Genomic DNA, 21,278 nt, shown 5'->3' on the forward strand with positions numbered 1-21,278 from the left:
TTTGGCCTTTTCTTTTTAAGATGTAATCACTAATCAGCAAGCGAAGCGAACTAGTACACTTGCCTCATCTTTGTTTTGCCTGTCCATTCAGGCAGGGCCACGCTCGTTAATGAGTTTACGCGCACGCCTGGGCTAGACCCATCAATTCTCTCTCCCCCCCCCCCCCCCCCCCCCCCCCAACCCAAAACCAGTCGATTAATTAAGACAATATCAAATTCAGATTCTTCAAATAAAATTACAGGGTTCGTAGCCGGAGTTTCAGTTTTGCAATCTCAAGTTTCAGGCACATAGAAGAACAAAATGGTAGAGAAGAATGACCCACAAGTTTGGGCAACAGTGAGCTCTGGGGTGTGAGAGTTAAAATGTCCGTTCGCAACAATCCTAAACATCAAACAAAAGACCGAATCCAACAAAAATACAGCAAAAATTGAATACCTCTCAGATCTGAATTGCTGTGAAATCTGTTGATAGCAACAAATCGCAGCGGCAGCAAAGATGCTGTTGTCATCTTGGCCATCCATCGTCCTCCCCCCGACTTTTTCTATTACATCAAAGTCCGACACCATCAAGTGCTCCGGCGGAGGCAACGCGAACCGTTCTGGATCCCTGATATTTGGGACCACCGTGGCGGAAGGCCAAACTTCACGTTTGGAATCAGAACAGGCTCCTTTAGAGTCGGTTGCTCGGCGGCGCCTCATTCTGCTTCGTCATGCAAAGAGTTCTTGGGAAAACCCTTCATTGCGAGGTATTTTAATCTCACCCAATCCAACCCAACCCATCCCTCTTCCCTTCCCCTCTAACCGATGCTATTTACTTTGCCGCCTCCGTTGTGTGACCGCGTTGTCTATTCCCCTATCTATCAATTTCATGTTACTGTAGGCCTGTGTAGCGCTTTTCTGTGACACCAAGCTAACCTGCCTAGTTCACCTCTCAAGAACACCAACAAACGCATCCCAAGCAAGTAATTGCAAAGGTCACTCTTTCAGGAAAACGAATTTACATTTTTTTTAATGGAGGAATTATCTAGACAGGCAATTAGGTGGGACGTCAAGTTAGTTACAAGTATAGGGACTTATGTTGCTAACTCTCTCCTTCACATGTTTCTTAGCGATTACTAAAGTTACAGGATAAAACATTGACACATTTGAAGAGCTACAATGGATCTACAAAATTAATTGCAAAGAATTTGCACAAACTGCTTCACGCGCACCCATGCCAAACAAAGTCTACCTGGCCATCTGACACAAGACAAACCTAACTAGGTTCTATATGTTATGAAAATGAAGGTCTGGAGTGTGGCACAAGATAAGAAAATATAGGCATTCTCCTATGTTCCTAGGTTGACCCCTAAGATTCTCCCCGTTGTATGCAGTCAATGTGTATTGACTTCTTGACATTCTTCCCCAATCTTGCCCGTGAACTGTTGCAGGTTTTCTAGCTGATTCCATAGTCATCTCTTTTTCTCTGTGACTGTGGTTCTCCCCTTCCATTAGGTACTTGCGGTGTGGATGCTTTGCAACCTTGACCCTTCTACAGGAGGACAACATGTTCCTTTCCCATCGATAATTGTGGCTGAGGTGTTGCAGCATATCTTCTGGATGAACATGACGACGCTTGAAACCTCATTGGAAGGCCAAATGTACATTCATATAGGGCGGAGGCTCAAACTTTTAGGATGTGTTCCTGATTTAAGGAAGATTTGTTCCAGCCCCACATGTTTTTTATGCATGTCTCTTTTGTGATTGCATAGAATTGAAGTTGTTCAAATGTTTACGTGATGAAACCTTGGTCTCTAACTTGTAACCTGTGAACCCATCTCCTTAATTTGCCCAGTTCTTTATGCTCTCAGAAGCTTTTTCTGATTTAGGCTTTAACATCTTAGATCTGTTCCAGCCCCTCATATTTTTTATGCATCTCTTTTGTGATTGAAGTTGTTCAAACATTAACGTGACAAAACCTTGGTCTTAACTCGGAACCTGTGTACCCATCTCCTCAATTTGCCCAGTTCTTTATGCTTTCAGAAGCTTTTTCTAATTTAGGATTTACCATCTTAGCTCATTTCTTCCACTTGCTTCTACTCCTTGGAGAAGTTGTGTGGGTGCGCATATTAACTTGTCATAATTTTACGTTCTAGAACGATACATGACATTCACAATCTTTTGATAGATTAATTTAGAACTCCACACAGTGAGGCCCTCTCTTTTCAATAGAAGTTCCCTAGATCTATGAATGGGTGCTGGTATATTTCAAGAGGGATATTCACATCGTTATGGACAGAAACTGGTTCCACCCCAAGATACACCCACAGTCAATATTGTGCCATGGGGCCAGTTCCTTGTGAGTCACTTAGCCAATCGACCTTGGGGATCTTCATGTAATGGTTTCTTCCTTCATATTCCCAAAGTTACTCATCTCATCATCAAGTACCTCTATCTTAGTTTCTTGATTGTCCATCTCGCTCCTCATATGTTTAACAGTCTCTTTGAGCTCTTCTGTATCTTTAATGTCAATTATTTGTTTGATTAGCAGATCGGGTCAGAGAGGCGATGCTCACTCCTAGAAGGTACCCTCATTTGTTGAGTTTGGGCATGCTTTGCATGTACTCCCACGTTGCCCTTGCCTCTAACTGATCAATGTTCTCATGGTTGGCCATTTTTACTTGGAGATAGCTTCCTAGTCTCACAGGAACATACAATTGTGGTTATAGGCCGCTTTGCAAGGATACCAACACCTAGCAGTGAAAGGGACAAGCAAGCAAGTAATAAGAAATAACACAAGGTATAGCACATTTTGAAGGAGACAGAAGAAATTTTATTAATGAAAAAATGTATCTACAATACACTTGGGTCGGAAGGCAAGTTAGCTTACAAGCAAATACAATGAAAATGAACAAGGGATAGGCATTCACCTTGTTAACCTCCACTGCTAGTTATGCTTTTCAAGGCATTATGCAGGTGACAGAACAAAACAGTTATGTGTTTGAATGGTCAGAATGGATCTATAAAAATAATTACAAGAATTTTGCTCAAACCTATTTAAAATTTTGCACGCCTTCACCCTGTAGAGGTTTTGATAGACAAACACTGGAATTCAACTGTATCTTGTGGAAAAATCTACACATCCATCTAATACAAGACAACCCTATGAATTATCTTCAAAGTATTATTGCCGCATTTATGGTCTGCAATAATTTTCTATTCACCTTTCATCTAAATCTGCAAGTGTACCCTTCAAAATTTTTAGATGCAATCAATATTTTAATCTATGCATTAAGTAAAAAATGCTTATAAAATGGAAAGGTATCATGATGAAAAACAAAAATGGTATTATTCTTTTCCTTTGTTTCCATTGAAAATGAACAACAAATAATGGAAACTATTTTTATAAATTTTGCTGTAGAATGGTGTTTATTTCTTGCAACAGAAAAAATTTAAAATTTTGTGAACTATGTAAAGCTACCCCACCTAACCAATTCTATACTATTATTCAAAGCATAGAGAATGAAAAAGGCAGATATTTGTGTTTATTTTGCTATCAGATGTTTGCACTTGCTATGATGAAGCAGAGACATTGTTAAGGGTAAAAATGAGCATGCTTCTTGTTTAGGTTGTACTTGAGTTGCTAATAATCTTTGTTGCATAATACTTTAAACAAAGAGAATGATAGTAATTGTGAAAATAATAACAATCATGATAATGTATCAAGAAAAAAATGCTTAAGTTTATTTCCTGTGCTGTTTATTTGTTTCAATAAAGTAAATTATGGAAGGCTTCCTTATACCTATTTCCTTCATTATATTGCAAAGATCATGATCGCCCTTTGAGTAAAGCAGGACAAGCTGATGCTGTTGACATTTCACACAAGCTCCAGGAGCTGGGATGGATTCCTGAACTTATCCTCTCCAGGTTGGAATTCTCTACGAGTATTATGTTGACACTGACAACCCCTTGAAGCTACATTGCCTAGTATAGGAGTGAATATTTTCTTACTGGATTGGAGCTTCTCTACTGGTGTCTTGCTGCAGTGATGCAGTTCGGACAAAAGAAACGCTTAAAATTATGCAAGAGCAGGTGAGAGGATTTCTGGAAGCCGAGGTACACTTCATCTCAAGCTTTTATTCAATTGCAGCTATGGATGGACAGACAGCTGAGCACCTTCAGCATACCATCTGCAGATTTTCAAGGGATGAAATACATACAGTTATGTGAGTTCTGTTGACCATAACACTTTCTTTGCTCCATTAAATAGTTAGAAGTGATTTCAACATTTTTTTTTTAACAATTACCTCTATATGTGGCTTAATTTTGTCCACTAGCGAAAACCATCACCATAGGACCTCTGCGATCCTGGTCACATCTTGCCATAGAATACTGTTTTATTTAGTTGTAGAATCTACTTCTGTTGGAGTTGATTAGGACTGTAGAAGTGTTAATGTTTTTATTGTCCTTTTCTCCTCTCCTTAATTCATTACTGGCACATGTTAACAGTTCATCTGGAACTGATAAAGGAGTTTACTGTACAGGTGCATGGGACACAATAGAGGATGGGAAGAGGCAGCCTCAATGCTCTCTGGCACCTCTATAGAGCTAAAGACTTGCCATGCTGCTTTGCTGGAAGCTACTGGAAGATCCTGGGAAGAGGTTAAGACTTAAGCATACTCTGTTCATACAATTGTTGACTAGTCAAAAGTTTTCCTCTTTGGATATTTCCTATATCAAAATGACTTCAACATGTATTATGGAACTTCCAATAGTTGCTTCTATTTTATAGGGGTTAGGGCTATTCTGCAGCTACAAATTCTGTAATTGTAGACATATATGATGGTTCATAATAATTATTGATCAACAGAGAATTCAAGTGTGCACAAAGCCATGTAGAACTTGCAGTTACTACTTAAAGGAGGGGATGTCTACCTGAGGAATACCAAGAGAGCTTGCCATAAAACCCTACCATGCCGTAACGAAAAACTTGAAGAGGCATATTTTGGCAAAAAGGGAGGGAAAAAGGCAGTTAGAAAATCAAACTCAAAAGCTTATGAAAATTTATACCATTGACTTAACACAAGAATCAGATGGTGGGATTTAAACAGTTAAAAAAAACTATTTTCAAGAACAAAAGTATATGGCAAAAGAGATTGAGCTATAGAAGAAGAGGCTCACTGACGTGGGACATGTTAGGACCCCCATTAAACAAACTTATTAGAGGAGAAAGAAGGAAGGGAAAAGTGGTGGGGACCACAGGGGCAACCAAGTAAAATGACTCAAGGGTAAAAGAGTCACAAGTTAGTTAGAAGGGAATAATCGGGCATGTGGCTGGAACGAGCAAAGGAGAAGATATAAAAGGGAGGAGAGAAAGACAGAGAGAGGATCTGAAAAATTTGTTGGAGAAATCGTGGGAGAGAGAGGCCCTCTCAAATGAAGCAAGAGCTTCACAATGGAGAGAACGAGAACAAAAGGTAGAAAAATACCTCAGGTGCACTTCGATTAAAATCAGAACAAAATGAATAATAGCCAATGTACATAACGAGGAGAGCTGACTTATATACTGTTAGCTCTCATACAATTCTAATAAAGCGCGCAAAAACATAACACTTAACTTTCTGCAACTAATCACCTACAATCAGCACACACAGTGCATCAGCTAAATAACAACAAAACAATTAGACATCAATATCTTCAACATGCCCCCTCAAATGAGACTCCATACTCAACATCCCAGCATGCACATGACTGTAACCTTTTGCACACATTTGGTGGAATGGAAATTAAACTTGTGCTTGCTATAAGGACGAAGATAAGAGAAGCAAGTACAACCAAATGTTTGCAATTGAAGATAGTTAGGGAATTTGTGATAAAGTTTTTCAAAGGGACTTTGAAACTGTAAGGGTGCAGCTGGTAACAAATTAATAGTAAAGACAGCTGTTTGAAAAGCTTCAACCCAAAACTTGAGAGGCATTTTAGCATGAGATAAAAGAGTTAAGCCCATTTCAGCAATATGCCTGTGTTTTTTTTCAGCAATCCCATTTTGCTGGTGTGTATAGGGATAAGAAAATCTAGGTTGAATACCATAAGAAGCAAGATATGACAGTAAGGCTTTAAATTCTCTCCCATTGTCTATATGAAGAGCACGAAGTTTGGAACTATACTGTAGCTCAGCAAATTTATGAAAGGTCTTGAAGACATTTAACATGTTAGATTTTTGTCTAATAGGATACAGCCATGTGTAACGAGTAAAAGCATCCACAAAAACTATATAGTATTGATATCCCTCAGTGGACAGAATTGGAGATGGACCCCACAAGTCTAAATACACTATTTCTAGAGGATGCTTTGCTGTGATTTGACAAGAAGCAAAAGAAAGTTGATGTAGTTTACCTAATTTGCAGGAATCACAAAAAGACAGATTGTTAGAATGACATGAAACATGTATTTTATTGAGAACGTGTTTCAATACATGTAAAGTAGGATGACCTAGCCTATCATGCCACTGTTTGCAAACTCTATTGTTATTACACGATGACTGTAGGCCAGACGAAGACAGTTTTTGTCTATTACAACAATTAACTGGACATACTGAAACAAATGAGATAGGAGACCTCTTAGAGGTAACAACAGAGCAATTGCTGATTGTAGAAGAAGAAGAAACACCTCGAGGCTGAGCACGAGCAAGTGCTGGTGCAAGTTGGTAAAGACCATCTTTAAGTACATCTCGGAATAGCACCTGACCCGTTTCTTTGTCCTTGATCAAACAAAAAGTGGAGTGAAATTCAGCAATGACATTATTTTCATTAGTAAATTGAGACACACTAATGAGATTTTTAGTCATTTTAGGCACATGCAAGACATTTAGTAATGAAAGAATGGGAATAGGAGTTGTATGAGTAAGCATTTGAGTAAGACCAACATTTGAGATTGGAAGAGTCTTACCATTACCAACAGCTACCTTATCTGTGCCATTGTAAGGAGAGTGAAGAGAAAGATTGTTTAAGCTTGAAGTGATGTGGTTTGTAGCACCTGAGTTTACGCACCAAGATGAATCACCAAATTGATTAGAATGAGGATAATGCTGAGAGTACTGAGAACTGGAGTCAAAAGGAGGTCTGGAGTCAAAAGGAGGTTGTGAAACATGTCCATAGGAAGTCCCAGACTGAAACTCTAAATTAGTCAAGTAACCTCTGATAGACTCCTAAGAAGAAGCTATGAAAGCCTGAGAGTTGAACTGAGATGTGCCGCCACCTTCTTTACCAAATGAATTAAAACTTCGCTGGAAGTTTCTGTCAAACCTATGATAACAACGATTAGCAAAATGTCCTGGTTTGCCACACAATTGGAAAATAAAATCGTTTACCGGAGGATCTGCCTCGACCTCGATTATTTCCTCCTCTGTAATTACCTCCTCGAAATCCAGTGGAATTCCTACCTCCTCTGGTTGTTTGAGATGCAAAATTCACTGACATCGTAGCATTCTCAAAATTATTTATAGTAGATACCTGAGAAACATTCTTAGTCGACAACCTCTGCTCGTGCATCAATAGAAGATACTGCACCTTATCTATGTTGATCTCATCCATTTGATACGTGATCAGACCTATGACATTATTTTAGTCATCACCTAATCCATTCAATATCGCCATTAGCAAGTCTTTGTCACTAATCGGATCACCAATAGCAGCTAAGGAATGTCCTATAGTCTTAATTTTCAAAAGATAATCATTCACTGATAGATCATTCTTCTTTACTGATCTAAGTTGCTGTTTAAGCTGGAATGAACGAGCAACGATTTGTTGAGAATATAAATGCTCCAGAAAGGACCATACCTTTGATGAGCTTTCACAATGTATTACCCGGCCTAGGACTTCCTTATCAATCGTTGAGAATAACCAGCCTAACAGAAGCTGATCAGATCGAATCCAGCCAAGATAATCCGAATTAACAGCCTGCTGTTCTCCTTGATTGGAGTATAGATACATAGGCGGTAGAGCAGTTCTGTCAACGAACTGTATCAGATCAATTGCACGAATAGTAGCCATGATCTGCGCCTTCCAGTAGAGATAATTACTGGAATTGAGTTTCGTTGGAACAAAACTAAAAGCCTTTGCTACTGTCGTAAAATCCGACTGAGTAGCAACAGACAATGTTGAAGCAGATTGAGGAGGATTGGACGAGGCTGAATCGTGCGATGCCATTGACGTAAGTCTTTGGCTCTGATACCATGAAGCGAGAGCTTCACAATGGAGAGAACGAGAACAAAAGGTAGAAAAATACCTCAGGTGCACTTAGATTAAAATCAGAACAAAATGAATAATAGCCAATGTACATAACGAGGAGAGCTGACTTATATACTGTCAGCTCTCATACAATTCTAATAAAGCGCGCAAAAACGTAACACTTAACTTTCTGCAACTAACCACCTACAATCAGCACACACAGTGCATCAACGCTACTGCTAAATAACATCAAAACAATTAGACATCAATATCTTCAACATCAAATAGGCCTGTTTTTGTCTTCTTTCATTGTATTCATTTATATCCATTGCTGAGGCTACTGAAATTGAGGAATTCCTACTGTTTTAGAACAAAAATTCAATCAATTGTGTAAAGGTTTTATCAGACAGCAATGAAGGATTCCAGAAAGTAGGGATGAAAGAGAAGAGATTAAGAAGAAGAAGAAGAAGTAAAGCCAAGAGAGAGAAGAAAAGAAGAGAAGAGAAAGAATAGCCAAGAGAAGAAATCAATACCAATGTATTCAATAATCAAGAGCTGAATTAAAAGTTACATCATGAGCCTTATTTATATGGTATAAGTAAACCTAACTATAGTATGATTAGGAATCTAAATCCTAACATGATTCCAATGCAAATCCTATAATATCTATAATTATCTAACAAAAATGAAAACAAATCGAAATAGCAAGATAAGAAATAAATCCTAATCTTTTAAATCAAAACAGGAAACAATATCAAAATATGATTCTAATCTCTAAATCAAGTACAACTATTATCATCTAAATAGTAATGATAAGTCAAAACAAGAGAAATAAAAACAAGATAAATCAATCCCTATCACTAACCGAATCTGGAATAAGATGGATACTGTTATTTGAAATACGACAAAAGTAGTTTTAGGAGAGTTGAAGGGAAAACCCTACACCAAAAAAAATCTTGGTGGTGGAATGAGGAGGCACAAGAAAATCAAAACTAATAGAGGATGCTTTAAGACTTCATATGCATGCCTTAATGAAGAAAACTGGAAAGTTATATTTTGCAAAAAAGGAAGCAAAGAAGATTGTTATTAAGGCAAAATCATAAGCTTATAAAAATTTATACCAATGACTTGACACAAAATTTGTTTGTGTTTTCATATTGTACTGGTTGGTTTCACAATATCAACTTTGTAATGGAACATAACCTTATCATTATCTTTGTTCACAATCATCTCATGAAACTTTTCTATATGAAGATAGTTTTGGAACTTTATCTTATTATTCCCTTCCTCGAGGGTTACATCAAGAAGGGCATCCAATGTAAAATTTTGGCACATAGTTTATATTGTCAACATGGCCTTTAGAAGTCCTTATAAAAAAAAATGACTTTTGGAAGTTAATTGACATTATGAATGCCATACACTTACCTCAACTTGAACTTGATTAAGGATAAGGTGCAGTTGATGATGATAGTGTGATGACCTGACACAAGAAGATTGGGAAAGAATATACATACAAAAATAGGTAAAGCAAGAGAATGAAAAAACGACATATTTCAACTAAGTGAAATGCGTAAAGATGAAAATCAAGAGGTACTAGGCTAGTAAAAGAGGAGGGTATGAATGAGAGAAGAAATAAGTATTTTTCAAAATTATTTAGTGAAGGTGGAGAAATATCAGTGGGGCATCTTAGTACTCTGATGGAGATAAGAGCATGTTTTGTAAGCATTGAAAAAGATGGAGAATAACAAAACAGTTGAATTAGATAATATCCTAATAGAAACATGGAAATGTATGGAAGAAGAGGGCATTTTTTTGGTTAATGAAGTTATTTAATGTGATCTTGAAATAAAAAGGGTGTTGAAGAAGTGGATAAAAAGTATTTTACTGCCTATTTATAAGAATAAAGGAGATGTTTAAAGTTGCGAAAATATTAGAGAGATCAAGCTAATAAGTCACATTATGAAATTTTGAGGGAGGGTAATTGAGCAAAGGTTAAGGAAGAAGCTAAGGTCTTTGAAAACCAATTTCATTTTATGCTTGGTAAGTCAACAATGGAAGCTAGCCACTTAATGAGATACCTAATGGAAAAGTGTAGTGATAACCAATAGAATAAATAAATGAAAGATACTGACCTTTTACTATGTTTTCAATAGCCCTATACAAATTTATAAGTTGTTTCAATTCTATGTTACCGGTCCCCTCCAATCCAATTCTGCTGCTAAGTAATGATGTGGGGTCAAAGTCCAAATTTGTATTACAAAAATGACATCATATCAAGTCTTAATCCTATTAGGTAGGTTTAGTAAGTCCCAATTTTTATTCTCTAGATTATTTTTTTCCAAAAAATAATGGATGTGCTCAACTAAACTGCCCCTTAGCATTGAAGTCTTAAAATATTTGAATGCTTTTGAGTTCGTATAATGAAGATAGAATTCATAGCTACAGAAAATGTGGTAAATGTTCCTCTATGAATATGGTGTTGTGATGAGATATGAGGACTAGTAAACATATGTTAGATTTTGATTGACGTTGATGGTGATGTGCACAATTACACATTATCAGCCATCCTTGTATGTTAGAGAGATTTCAGTGGAAGGAAACTTCAAAGAGGAATAGGAAGAAAGGTTACTGTTGCATTTTGGTAAAAGAAAAAGAAGTAAGATTTATAGTCTACGGATCAAAATCCTTTGCTATAGGCTGTCTTGGCTGCATTTTATGGGCAGAATAACTAATAAAAAGAAATACTTAAAAGAACCGAAGATCTCATTTAAATTTTTCCCGTTTCTGTGCCTAATTTTTTAATTTCTTCCATTTGCAGACATTTTTGTTGGCAGGATTTGGTGGGTGGAAGGTTCTCGGCATTGCGAAGCCAAATTCTAGCGTGCAGTAGAATCTGGATCATACCATCATTTTCTTTAATCTATTTCAACTTGCCTTTTCTTAGTACTTTCAAGTATCAGTGTTATTTTGGTTAGGATGAGTTGAAGTGTTGCAGGCGTTGGATCCAGAGGTTGGTGAACCAAGTTGCTTTCACAACTTGACGTCCCCGTGACTGCAATATGCTGCCCAAACTGTGGATGGTTTGCATAAGAAGTTACATTTTGCGCTTATAACTGTATCATTTTCAGTTTTGCAAAAAAAAAAAGAAAAAGAAAAAGAAGCACATATTATTTGTAAAGCTTTTTCGTTCATTTTCTTTCTTTCTTATTATGGCTTAAAAACACAAAGCGACATAGTCACAATTGCAGAAATCAGTAGATAACCCATTAAAGAGGAAGTTGATTAAATTTGGTTATGTAATGTTGCATCAATGGTTAATGTGCTTCCTTACAAAAATAGTATTAATTTCCTTCATAAGGGTAGATGATCTTGGGAAAGCTCAAAGTTAAAATGGAATGTGACATGCACGCTCAATTTTGACATTTTTTGTGTAGCCATGATATACAATAAGTGTTAAATTAAGTGTCAAAATGAAGTGTTCAAATAGCATTTCCGAAGTTAAAACTCTATCTGGTTTTATTGTTTTGTAAGCGCATATTGGTTATTTGGAGATTAGCATTTGTATACATTTTCTCGAGAATATGCCTTATTTGTGTAGCCAGAGGCATAGTACCAATGAAGGGTTGCTTAAAGTGGTGCCTGAGATCTCTCCTGTTATTGGTTTTCTCTCTCCTGCCTATAATAGCCTTCGTTGCAGTTTATGGCAGTGGTTTGTTATTCTTTGCGACTGTTTCCCAGGAAGAAGACAAAGGTCATACAAGTTTTAAGTTAAACCCGGGCAGGGACATGAATAAGTTTTTTAAATCCGACTCATAAATATATAGTAGTACATTATGAAGATCTCAAAGTAACATTGACCCAGCAAAACCCACTATTGGACAAGGCTACCATGGAATATGCCCCAGCGAGAAGCTTGGTGAATCAGTCTCTTGTCGTCGTCATAAGCTAACGTACACCTAAATCTGGACGCCGTGATAGACAGTTCAATAGCCTGAGTCTCTAAAGGTGAGTGAGAGGTCGCGGAAATGGCATTGGACGAAATGGGTGCTATATATGCTGAAGGAGAGATGGTGCTTATCTATGCACCACATACTTGAATCAAGCTTAACAAGACAGAGATGGCGTTGGTGAGTACACGTTTTTGACAATGAAAACATCGAATTTCAATGACAGCAATGCTATTTGTTCACTCCTATGTCATTAATTCTTTGTAAATATATTACTAATTTCTCAAGTGCAGAGAGGTATTACTGTTTTAATTATGGTTGGAAAGTGCTGGAGGAGTTGTAGTTCAGATAAGATGAAAAAAATAAAAAAAGAATAATCTAAATAAGGGGCTAGTAAGTTGATCCAGAAACTCTCATGAAGAATTTTGCCAAGAAGATTCGAGTCATCAAACGTCCCAATTCTTTTACAAAGTTCCAAGAAATGATAAATTTTGGTGCAACCTTCTGATTCCAATTCTAGCGATTTCATGATGCAAGCAAGTTCAGTTCAACAGAAGCTTTTTAAGAGTTTATATACAACTAATTTCCCAAATAAACAATTTGGTGGTATATTTTAGAAAAAGCCTCAAATGAATTTCCGGATTGAACATCTGATGATTTTGGCGGGATTAAATGCCTGACTTACGGTCCACCACGGAATGGCTTGACCCGGCAGCACGGAGATCAGATTAGGAACGAGAAGCCATATTGGTCCCAAATCGAAGACCCAAATTCTTCCTCCTCCAAAAAGGTCTAAAACCACTTCTATTTCAAATAAAGCCCATACTTGCTGAACGATGATCACACCGGACCAGTGCCAATCCTTCCATAAATGGTGCAACTTCGAGAAATGATAAGGAAATGACGGAACTAACATGACAAATGATTCAATTACAGTATTAACTCAGCGTTGGGCCTTTTCTCTGAGAGGTCATGATGACTGATGCCTTCTATGGTTAACTCGCTTCAAAAAACAATGACGGAGCCGTTGGCCAAAGGCTTCGAGTTTTTGAAGCTTATCGCTTTTGGGTTTCTTTGAATCTGTTTGAACTTTCTTCTTCTTCTTCTTCTTCATTTTCTCCTGTTGAGTCAGCTCCAGCGGTGCACGTTGAGTGTTTCGGAGAGGCGTGGCAAGAACTTTCATAATGGTCTAGAATTAGTAGAAATAGGAATAAATTGCTAGTCAAGTAATATCAGAAACAAAGCCGAAAGACATAATGCATATCGCTGAAGTAGAAGACACATAATTGTGCAAGTAAGCTATCATAAACTACGTTTGCCAACAGTATGCCAGAGATGAGTTACATGTGATAAAACTTGAAAAATTGGTAAAACCGATGATGCAGACATGGTAAATAGAAGCTTAAAAACAAAACTATAAAGTAGATACAGCTGAGAACTTACTTTATTTTTTTATTTTTATCATATTTTTGAGGGGTAGGGGTTTGGGGGTGTTCATGTTTTTTCAAAGGATGCATTTCGATCAAAGTTCTGTGCAGCTTGGGTCTAAACAAGCAGTGATCGAATGGGATTAATAATTGAATAAGGGGGAGGGGTTCACACTTTTCATCTGAACCGGTCTAGTAGATCAACTCAAGGGGTAACCATACAGATTTTGGATCATGTTTACTTAATATCCAGGTTAGACAAGGCAAAGACAATCATGTTAAAATAACATTCTTAGACCGAGCACAAGAAACAAACTCACGGATCAGAGTCGGTAAGGCCCCACTGCGAACTACCTACAGGTCATATGCTTTTGCGCAGAACCCTAACATTAACATCCATGTTGGTGAACTCAATAGTCTCTTAACTTTGGCAACCAAAATCACAGCTTACTGGATGTCAAAAGGGTTACATATATATATATATATATATAGAGAGAGAGAGAGAGAGAGAGAGAGAGAGAGACCTCATGGCTTTCGTCAGCAGCTAGGAAATCTGATGAAGGTTCATCAATGCTTCCCAGAGATGAGCATCTTGCCCAACTCTCTCTATTTGAACTTGTATACGAACAACATTCTTCATTCTGGCTGATTAGCTTGTCCTGAAACCAGCAAAATGCAGATAATAAACAAACAATAATTTTACTCCACATTGAAGGTCCGAGGCATGGGTTATGTTTCTACACCAAGGCCCCTAACAATGAACTTCCATGTACACTATATCAAAGGTAGATGGTATTAGCACACCTCTCTCTTAGCTATGGTTATTTGAGATCGGCTGCATGGATCCTCTTTCTCCATACTGCTCTATTAAGAGCCGCAGTCCCGTTCAGAACAAAATGACCTATGTATTTTTTATTATCTTAATCCAGGTTCATTTTGGTTTTCTTTCAACACCTAAGGATAACCCCAATGAATATAGTCTACTTTTATTTATGAGGAATCATACTAGTAGTTTTTGTTAAGCAAGTATGGACAAACTGCTGGTTCGGAGCCCCAACCATTGCCAGAATCAAAGCATACTGTAAATTCCAGTTGACAACCTTAATTTGTGGGAATATGATAGCTTAATTTGGATAAGTTGCAAGTAGTATTTCAAAAATTTGAACCTGTCACCTTATAGTCATAATAGAACAACCTTCAATCAGTGATCCTATTCTCCTTTGGTATTTATTCTTTCTTTGTTATTTCGGCCCTTTATCTTTTATCTCTGTGCTCCTCTTATGCCTTATTTCTAACATTATTTAAAAAAAGGGTAAATTACATATACGTCCCCTGAAGTAAGGCTAAATTCAATGGACCTCCACTCCATTTTGAAAATTATAGCCTGCTTAATGAGATAGAGAAAGAACTGAATAAATTGATTACTGTTCACCAAATCACCTGTACTTCTGATGGACCATAACCATTTAGGTCAGTAGCTTCATTGACAATTGAATCCTGTAATTATCATTAACAATAAAGTGGTAACAGTATTATTTATAGTGAAATTATGACAGAAGAAAAAGGGCACCAAACTAGGAGAGATCATATGTTTACACTTGTAACTGGAGCAACATCAGAAGAAGCTCATTGACAGACTTTGTGGTTGAAATGCACCGTGGCACGGATGATGAACTTGCGGCATCAGTACCCACAGTTTGAAGACCAGCAATTATTTCATACAGAAGATTCTGAATAAAGAAAAAGATGACTAGTAATTTCCAACGGTACAGAAAAAGGAAGAAAAAAAACAGCATATAACATGTAGCTAGTGAAAATTGGAAAAAGGTAGCATCCATGATTCATGGCCAGTTAGTTTGATTTTGATATATGCCAAAACATACTGTGAAAAAATGAAATACCAATGAAACAACAAAATAGGGAGATATTTGAAATTTTAGTATATCTGATAGTCAAGGTCTAGAATTTTTTTTTAAGTTTGGAAGATTGGCCCAAATAATTGGAGGTACAAGAAAATTATTTCATTTTTTTGAAAATAATTTCCCTATTTTCATTATTTAGTATGGATTTATCTTAAAACAACTTTTAGTGAATTCTTTGGAAACCCGTGACCTCACATCTTGAAGACAAAAATAAGCAAAATTGTAGGAGCTCGTAAATTTGAACCAAGAACCAAACTAACTTTTTATTCTTAAGAATTTTGAAATTTTGATATTTTTATTTTGGGAGTGGGGTTACTTCCTGATTTACAAAAAAAAAATGAGGACAGTTACTTGAATATCAGTAAATGTAAATAAGTACAGAGCAGTAGATGGACAAGCTCATTGAAGTCGTGCAAGGATCAGACAGTCTGGAGCTTCAGTTGACCCCAATATTGAAGAGAAGATAGTACAACAAAAGAAGAACAAAGTACTCTCAACTTTGCACTTCATTCAAACATTGAAAGTGTGTGCCTACAAGTTTTTTTATCTACATTGAGAATTGAGAGTATTTCAGAGCTTTATTGTTTTGCATTCATCCAGAGAGCTTTTGTTTGTACATTTGATCTCTAGAGAGATCCCTTGTCTGTAACAAATTCCTCATTATAAGTGTGAGGATTTATTGGGGGATTCTTGTAGGTGAGCTAGCAGTGTACTGACTAGCTCACTGAGAGTTTTTGTGATAGGAAAACTCTTGCAGGTGAGGTAGCATTGGATCAATGAGTGGTTATATCTTTGGTTTCAAGATAGTGGATTGAAATCTCTAGTTGGAGGTAAAGGAGGGGACATAGATTTGGGATAAGCCGCACCACTATAAATCATTGTGTTTGCTCTTTGTCTTCTTACACTTCCATCATTCTCTATTCTTCATGTTTTGATTTTGTATACTAGTCAAAATTTTCACAAACCCAATTCAATTCCCAACCCCTCGTGTTAAACTCCATTAATTGTGCTAAAATACAATATGATCCCAGCCCCTCTCCCTCAGAAGTTCATTGTTTCAAAAACTTGAGTGTCAATCACAAAGCTTGGAGAAAAAGAAAGACTTATTGAATCTTAAACAAATGAAAGTGAGAGCCATATTTAGTAAATCTATCACAGGCAAAGTTAAATTTTAAGACAGTTTAATACAAATTACCTCATCCACACCAGCATCAACTTTCAGGTCCCCCAAATCATGGTATTTCTCAGTGTTACTTGAATAAGAAGAAGAAAGTTGAGGAGGACGAAGGATGTTGTAGAAGAAAATGGATACTGATTCATAATAAAATTGTGGTCGAGAAGAGTTGTGATCACCATCAAATTTTATTATATTTTTATCCCCCTACACAATAGGAAATAATGATAACTAAATCACCATATGAGCATAAAGGGTAACTGTCAGATCATTGAAATGTAAGTACCGCATACGACTTAAAGATGAGGTCAGAGTGGCGAGATTGAACGAATTTGTCATCATTAGCATGTCCAAATAAAGCAGGAATAAATGTTTTGGGTGCAACCTGCACAAATTATCCCCAAAAAGAAAATATAGAAATTCAAAATGGCTGAAATATTCACTAAAAATTTACATGTTATGCAGGAGAAAGATGCAAAAGAATAGACTTTTTTTATCCTGTGTGATTGCAGGGCCTCAAATGATTTAAATTCACAATAAAAGTCTTCCTGCAAACAAACAAAAGCCTGAAAGGATTTAAAAACAGAAAGGACAAAGTCATCTTTCACAAGAATGAGCACATGTAAACCTGTAAGCAATTAAGGTCCATGATATCAAATTTTGCCTTCTTCTGAATAACCCGTCGCATGTACTGTACAGCCACCTTAACCTGGAAAGAAGGAAAATAGAAATCACACTATATGAAAAAGGGAATACAATAATTCCAGTAAAAACTACCCAAACCTTGTTTTAACCATATTATAATAATTGCTCGGAGAAATAGGATTTTGCAACCAAGTAGAAATTTTTGAGTAATAATCAAATATCAAGATCCTGATGATAATAAAGAAACAGTGGTATAGCTGTTTTTGAACCATAGTCTTGGGCAAATATACACTCAATATTTAACATGGTTGTTAGCTCATGAGAAAATTTTCTTTTGGTTTTCCAGACAACAAATTGGACAGATTAGTACAGTAGGACAAAGATGCAATAATCTTAAGAGTGAAAGAGGTAAGAAAACACAGCACAAGGAAGTCTTGTTGCATACTTGTTGACAGCTACACAACTCTGTTTTTTCCCACTGCACTCAATCCAGGGTTTAATGTCAACTAAAACGGAAAAGTTACATGGGTTCCTTTATTTCAATCTGTCTCATATCTCCAACATATATTTACCATCTCACGCATTTGTCCACTAGTCCTATCTTCTTCATTATCTCAGCAACACGTGTTCTATATACATGTTATTTTCAAGTCCATGTGTTATGACGTATAAAATATGCTACTTAGATAAGCCCGATGTATAGTTTTGCTTCTAGACAAATCATCCGCCCCCCAGGGTTCTATTTTGTCTAAAAGGTCTTAGTTCATAGGTTGCTATTCTCATTCCCATCTAATCTTTTAGCCACCTACCCAACATGTATAAATTCTTTAGTGGAAAGGTTATGAGATAAGGTATAGAAGAAGGGGGGGGGGGGGGGGGGGGGGGGGGGTTAAGCTATATAAAGCCATGATGTCCTTTTCCAAATATAATTAGTATGTGGAAGGATATAATGCTTGAGGAGTTGTCATGGACCTTCTTGTGTTATGGTGTGGTTGCTTTATATTGTTAAAGTTGTAATGTTTATACTGCTGTTGTATTGTTATAAGTGATGGTTGTTTAGTTAGGCTGTTGCTGTAAGCGGTTAGCTGATTAGTCAGTTGTTGTAGATTGCAACAGCAATCTGTTATCAACACCTTCTCTCACTAGTAATTTTGACTTCACTTTCATTTCAGTAAGATTTTTCAGTGAGGTCTTTCTTTCTTCTTCTCGCATTTTCTTTTCATGCCCTAGAAGCTCTTGCTTCATGGTATCAAAGCCATAGACGGATGTCAATGGCTTCCAATCCAGATCTTAGTTCCTCCTCTTCTCTGCCTCGTTTCTCTTCTCCCTTATCGTCAGCTTTGCAATCTGATTTTGAGGCAGTGGCGAAAAACTTCAATTTTATTCCTATCAAGCTGGATTCCAGCAATTATATCTTCTAGAAGGCTCAGATCTTGGTGATGATTAAAGCGTTCGATCTTTTGCCATTCCTCAATAAATCTCCACCTCCAATGAAGTATGTGTTAGATCCGACAGCCAGTGAGTCCGAATCTCTTGTTGTCAATCCCGAGTACATGAATTGGATCAGATCTGATCAGTTGCTACTTAGATGGCTCTTCTCTACAATCAACAAAGAGGTATTCGCACAGGTGATTCATTATTAATCATCTAGGCATGGTCTTCTCTGTAAAGTCTTTATTCTCGGCAAACTATTGCTAAGTCATTTCAATTAAAGCAGCAATTGAGGTCAATCAAAAAGGATTCATTATTGGTAAATGACTATATACTGGAAATCAAAACCATAGGGCATGCACTTGCTGCCATCGGTGAGCCTTTGAATGATAAAGATTTATTGCTTGCTATTCTTAATGGTCTAGATTATGATTATGAGACTGTTGTTAGTCTCATCACTTATCAAGTGGATGACATAGACCTAGAGAAAGTCCAATATTTGTTGTTGATGCATGAACATAGACTAGCGGATAAGAACATGCCACAATTTGCAGTTAATTTTGAGTCTGTTGCGTTCTCGTCTATGCATGTTAATATGGCTTCATACTTGCTGAGAAATGGTAATGGATCTGTAAACAATGGAGGTGCTTTTGTGCCAAGAGGAGGTGGTTATATGAATAGAGGAGGAAGAGGCCGTGGTAGATCTACTGGTAGGAGAATTTACTGTTAGTTGCGTGGTAAACTAGGCCACTTTGTTGATGTCCTAGCCAAAATTTTGGAAGACCTAGTACTGTTGCTCAATCAGATCCAAGAGCATACATAGCTACCCCTAGTGACTCTAATGAAGTCTTCTTAAGTGAAGTGGGTTCAGTTCAAGGGGCTCACTTTGGAAATTTCTCATAGCCCCCCAAAAACCTATCTCAGTCTTCTTTGCCTTCTTATCATGGAGAACCCTCATGGTTTGTTGGTTCTGGAGCAACAAACCATATCACTTCCAGCCTAGACAATCTATCTCTTCATGCTCCATACAACGGTGTTGACAAAGTTGCCGTTGGAAATGGTAAGAGACTTCCTATTTCTAATATTGGCCTTAGTCAATTATATACTCAAACCAATCCTACCTCATCATTTCACTTTGTGAGAATTTAGAGAGAGAGAGAGAGAGAGATGGTTTGAAGAATGTCTCTATTTCATTACAAACTAAGAGATGGAACACATATATATACAACTATCATGACATAAGCCATGACATCATGCTAACTATCTCTACATACAACTCAACATTCTCCCTTAAGCTAGAGCATAGATATCTGCAAGTTAATCACTGGAGTTAACAAATTCTGTAACAATAACACCTTTAACTAACTTTTCTCTAATAAAGTAATAGTAGATTTCAATAATCTTGGTCCGTTCATGGAACACTGGATTGGAAGCAATGTACAAGACAACCTGATTATCACAAATAAGCTTCATAGGAGACACTTTACAAAACTTAAGTTTCTGCAGGAGTTGCTTAAGCTAGATGAGCTCACAAGTTGCATTAGCCATAGCCCGATACCCTACCTCTGCACTTAATCTAGCCACTACATTTTGTTTCTTACTTTTCTAAGAAATTAGATTTCCTCCCATAAGAACACAATACCCAAAGGTTGACTTACGATCAGAAGGAGATCCTGCCCAATCCGCATCTGCATAACAATAAATATTTGTGTCCCTTATCCTCATAGAGTAGCCCTTTACCTAGTGCTCTTTTGATGTATCTTAGAATCTAGATAACATCCCAGTGAGAGTCACATGGAGAATTGAGGAATTGACTAACTACACTCACAGCAAAAGTAATATCAGGGCGAGTGACGGTGAGATAGTTCAGTTTACCTACCAATCTTCGATACCTTTCAGGATCTGAAAAGGGCTCCCCTTGTCCCAACAAGAGTTTGATATTCGGGTCCATTGGAGTATCAACCGGTTTGCAATTCACCATGCCAGTTTCTCCTAAGATGTCAAGGGCATACTTCCTCTGAGAAATTGAGATACCATCTCTTGATTGTGCAACCTCAATACCCAAGAAATACCGGAGTCCGCTTAGGTCTTTGGTCTGAAAGTGCTAATGTAGATGTTCCTTTAGCTGTTGTATACCAACTTGATCACTCCAAGTGATAACAATGTCATCCACATAAACAACAAGGTAGATGCATAAAGAAGAGGAGTGTCGATAGAAACCGAATGATTAGCTTCACTCCAGGTGAGGCCAAAGGCTTGAACCAGACTCGTAGAGATTGTTTTAGACCATAGAGAGACTTCTTGAGTTTGTAGACTACATTGAACTCCCCTTGAGCAACAAAACCAGGTAGTTGCTCCATATAAACCTCCACCTATAGATCACCATGGAGGGAGGCGTTTTGAATATCCAACTGATAGAGAGACCAATGACGTATAGTAGTCACAGAGAGAAATAGGCAAACAAAGGCCATTTTAGCAACAATAGATAAGGTATTATTGTAATCCAACCCATAGATCTGTGTATAG

At 37.2% G+C, this 21,278-nt stretch overlaps 2 protein-coding genes across 3 annotated transcripts in view; one reads left to right on the forward strand and one right to left on the reverse strand.

Moving 5' to 3' along the window:
• The first annotated feature begins 153 nt into the window (after positions 1-153).
• On the forward strand, positions 154-11,363 carry LOC127808213 (uncharacterized protein At3g52155, chloroplastic). 2 transcript variants are annotated; one of them, XM_052346642.1, is made up of 5 exons: positions 154-745; positions 3,833-3,905; positions 4,025-4,204; positions 4,523-4,640; positions 11,025-11,363. In XM_052346642.1, exons 1-5 carry the CDS (start codon positions 496-498, stop codon positions 11,094-11,096), a joined length of 693 nt encoding a protein of 230 aa, XP_052202602.1. In that variant the 5' UTR covers positions 154-495; the 3' UTR covers positions 11,097-11,363. The 2 variants fall into 2 exon arrangements, with proteins under 2 accessions (XP_052202602.1, XP_052202601.1); XM_052346641.1 differs by having other exon boundaries at positions 155-745; positions 3,806-3,905.
• A 2,741-nt stretch (positions 11,364-14,104) lies between these two features.
• Positions 14,105-21,278, reverse strand: part of LOC127808674 (uncharacterized) — a 39,208-nt gene continuing 32,034 nt past the window's right edge. Inside the window, exons 8-13 of the mRNA XM_052347240.1 lie at positions 17,305-17,385; positions 16,963-17,061; positions 16,698-16,883; positions 15,177-15,310; positions 15,021-15,077; positions 14,105-14,239 (exon numbers count right to left, since the gene is read on the reverse strand). Of these exons, the coding sequence (XP_052203200.1) occupies positions 15,047-15,077; positions 15,177-15,310; positions 16,698-16,883; positions 16,963-17,061; positions 17,305-17,385 (531 nt within the window). The 3' untranslated portion in view covers positions 14,105-14,239; positions 15,021-15,046. The remainder of the gene's footprint in view (positions 14,240-15,020; positions 15,078-15,176; positions 15,311-16,697; positions 16,884-16,962; positions 17,062-17,304; positions 17,386-21,278) is intronic.

The sequence above is a fragment of the Diospyros lotus genome, chromosome 8 (genome assembly GCF_014633365.1).
Source record: "Diospyros lotus cultivar Yz01 chromosome 8, ASM1463336v1, whole genome shotgun sequence".
Lineage (NCBI taxonomy): Eukaryota > Viridiplantae > Streptophyta > Magnoliopsida > Ericales > Ebenaceae > Diospyros > Diospyros lotus.

Coding starts and splice junctions, on each gene's coding strand:
- LOC127808213 (XM_052346641.1), top strand. CDS start 496: ATGCTGTTGTCATCTTGGCCATCCATCGTCCTCCCCCCGACTTTTTCT. Junction 746..3,805: donor GGAAAACCCTTCATTGCGAG/GTATTTTAATCT, acceptor TATATTGCAAAG/ATCATGATCGCCCTTTGAGT. Junction 3,906..4,024: donor CCTGAACTTATCCTCTCCAG/GTTGGAATTCTC, acceptor GTCTTGCTGCAG/TGATGCAGTTCGGACAAAAG.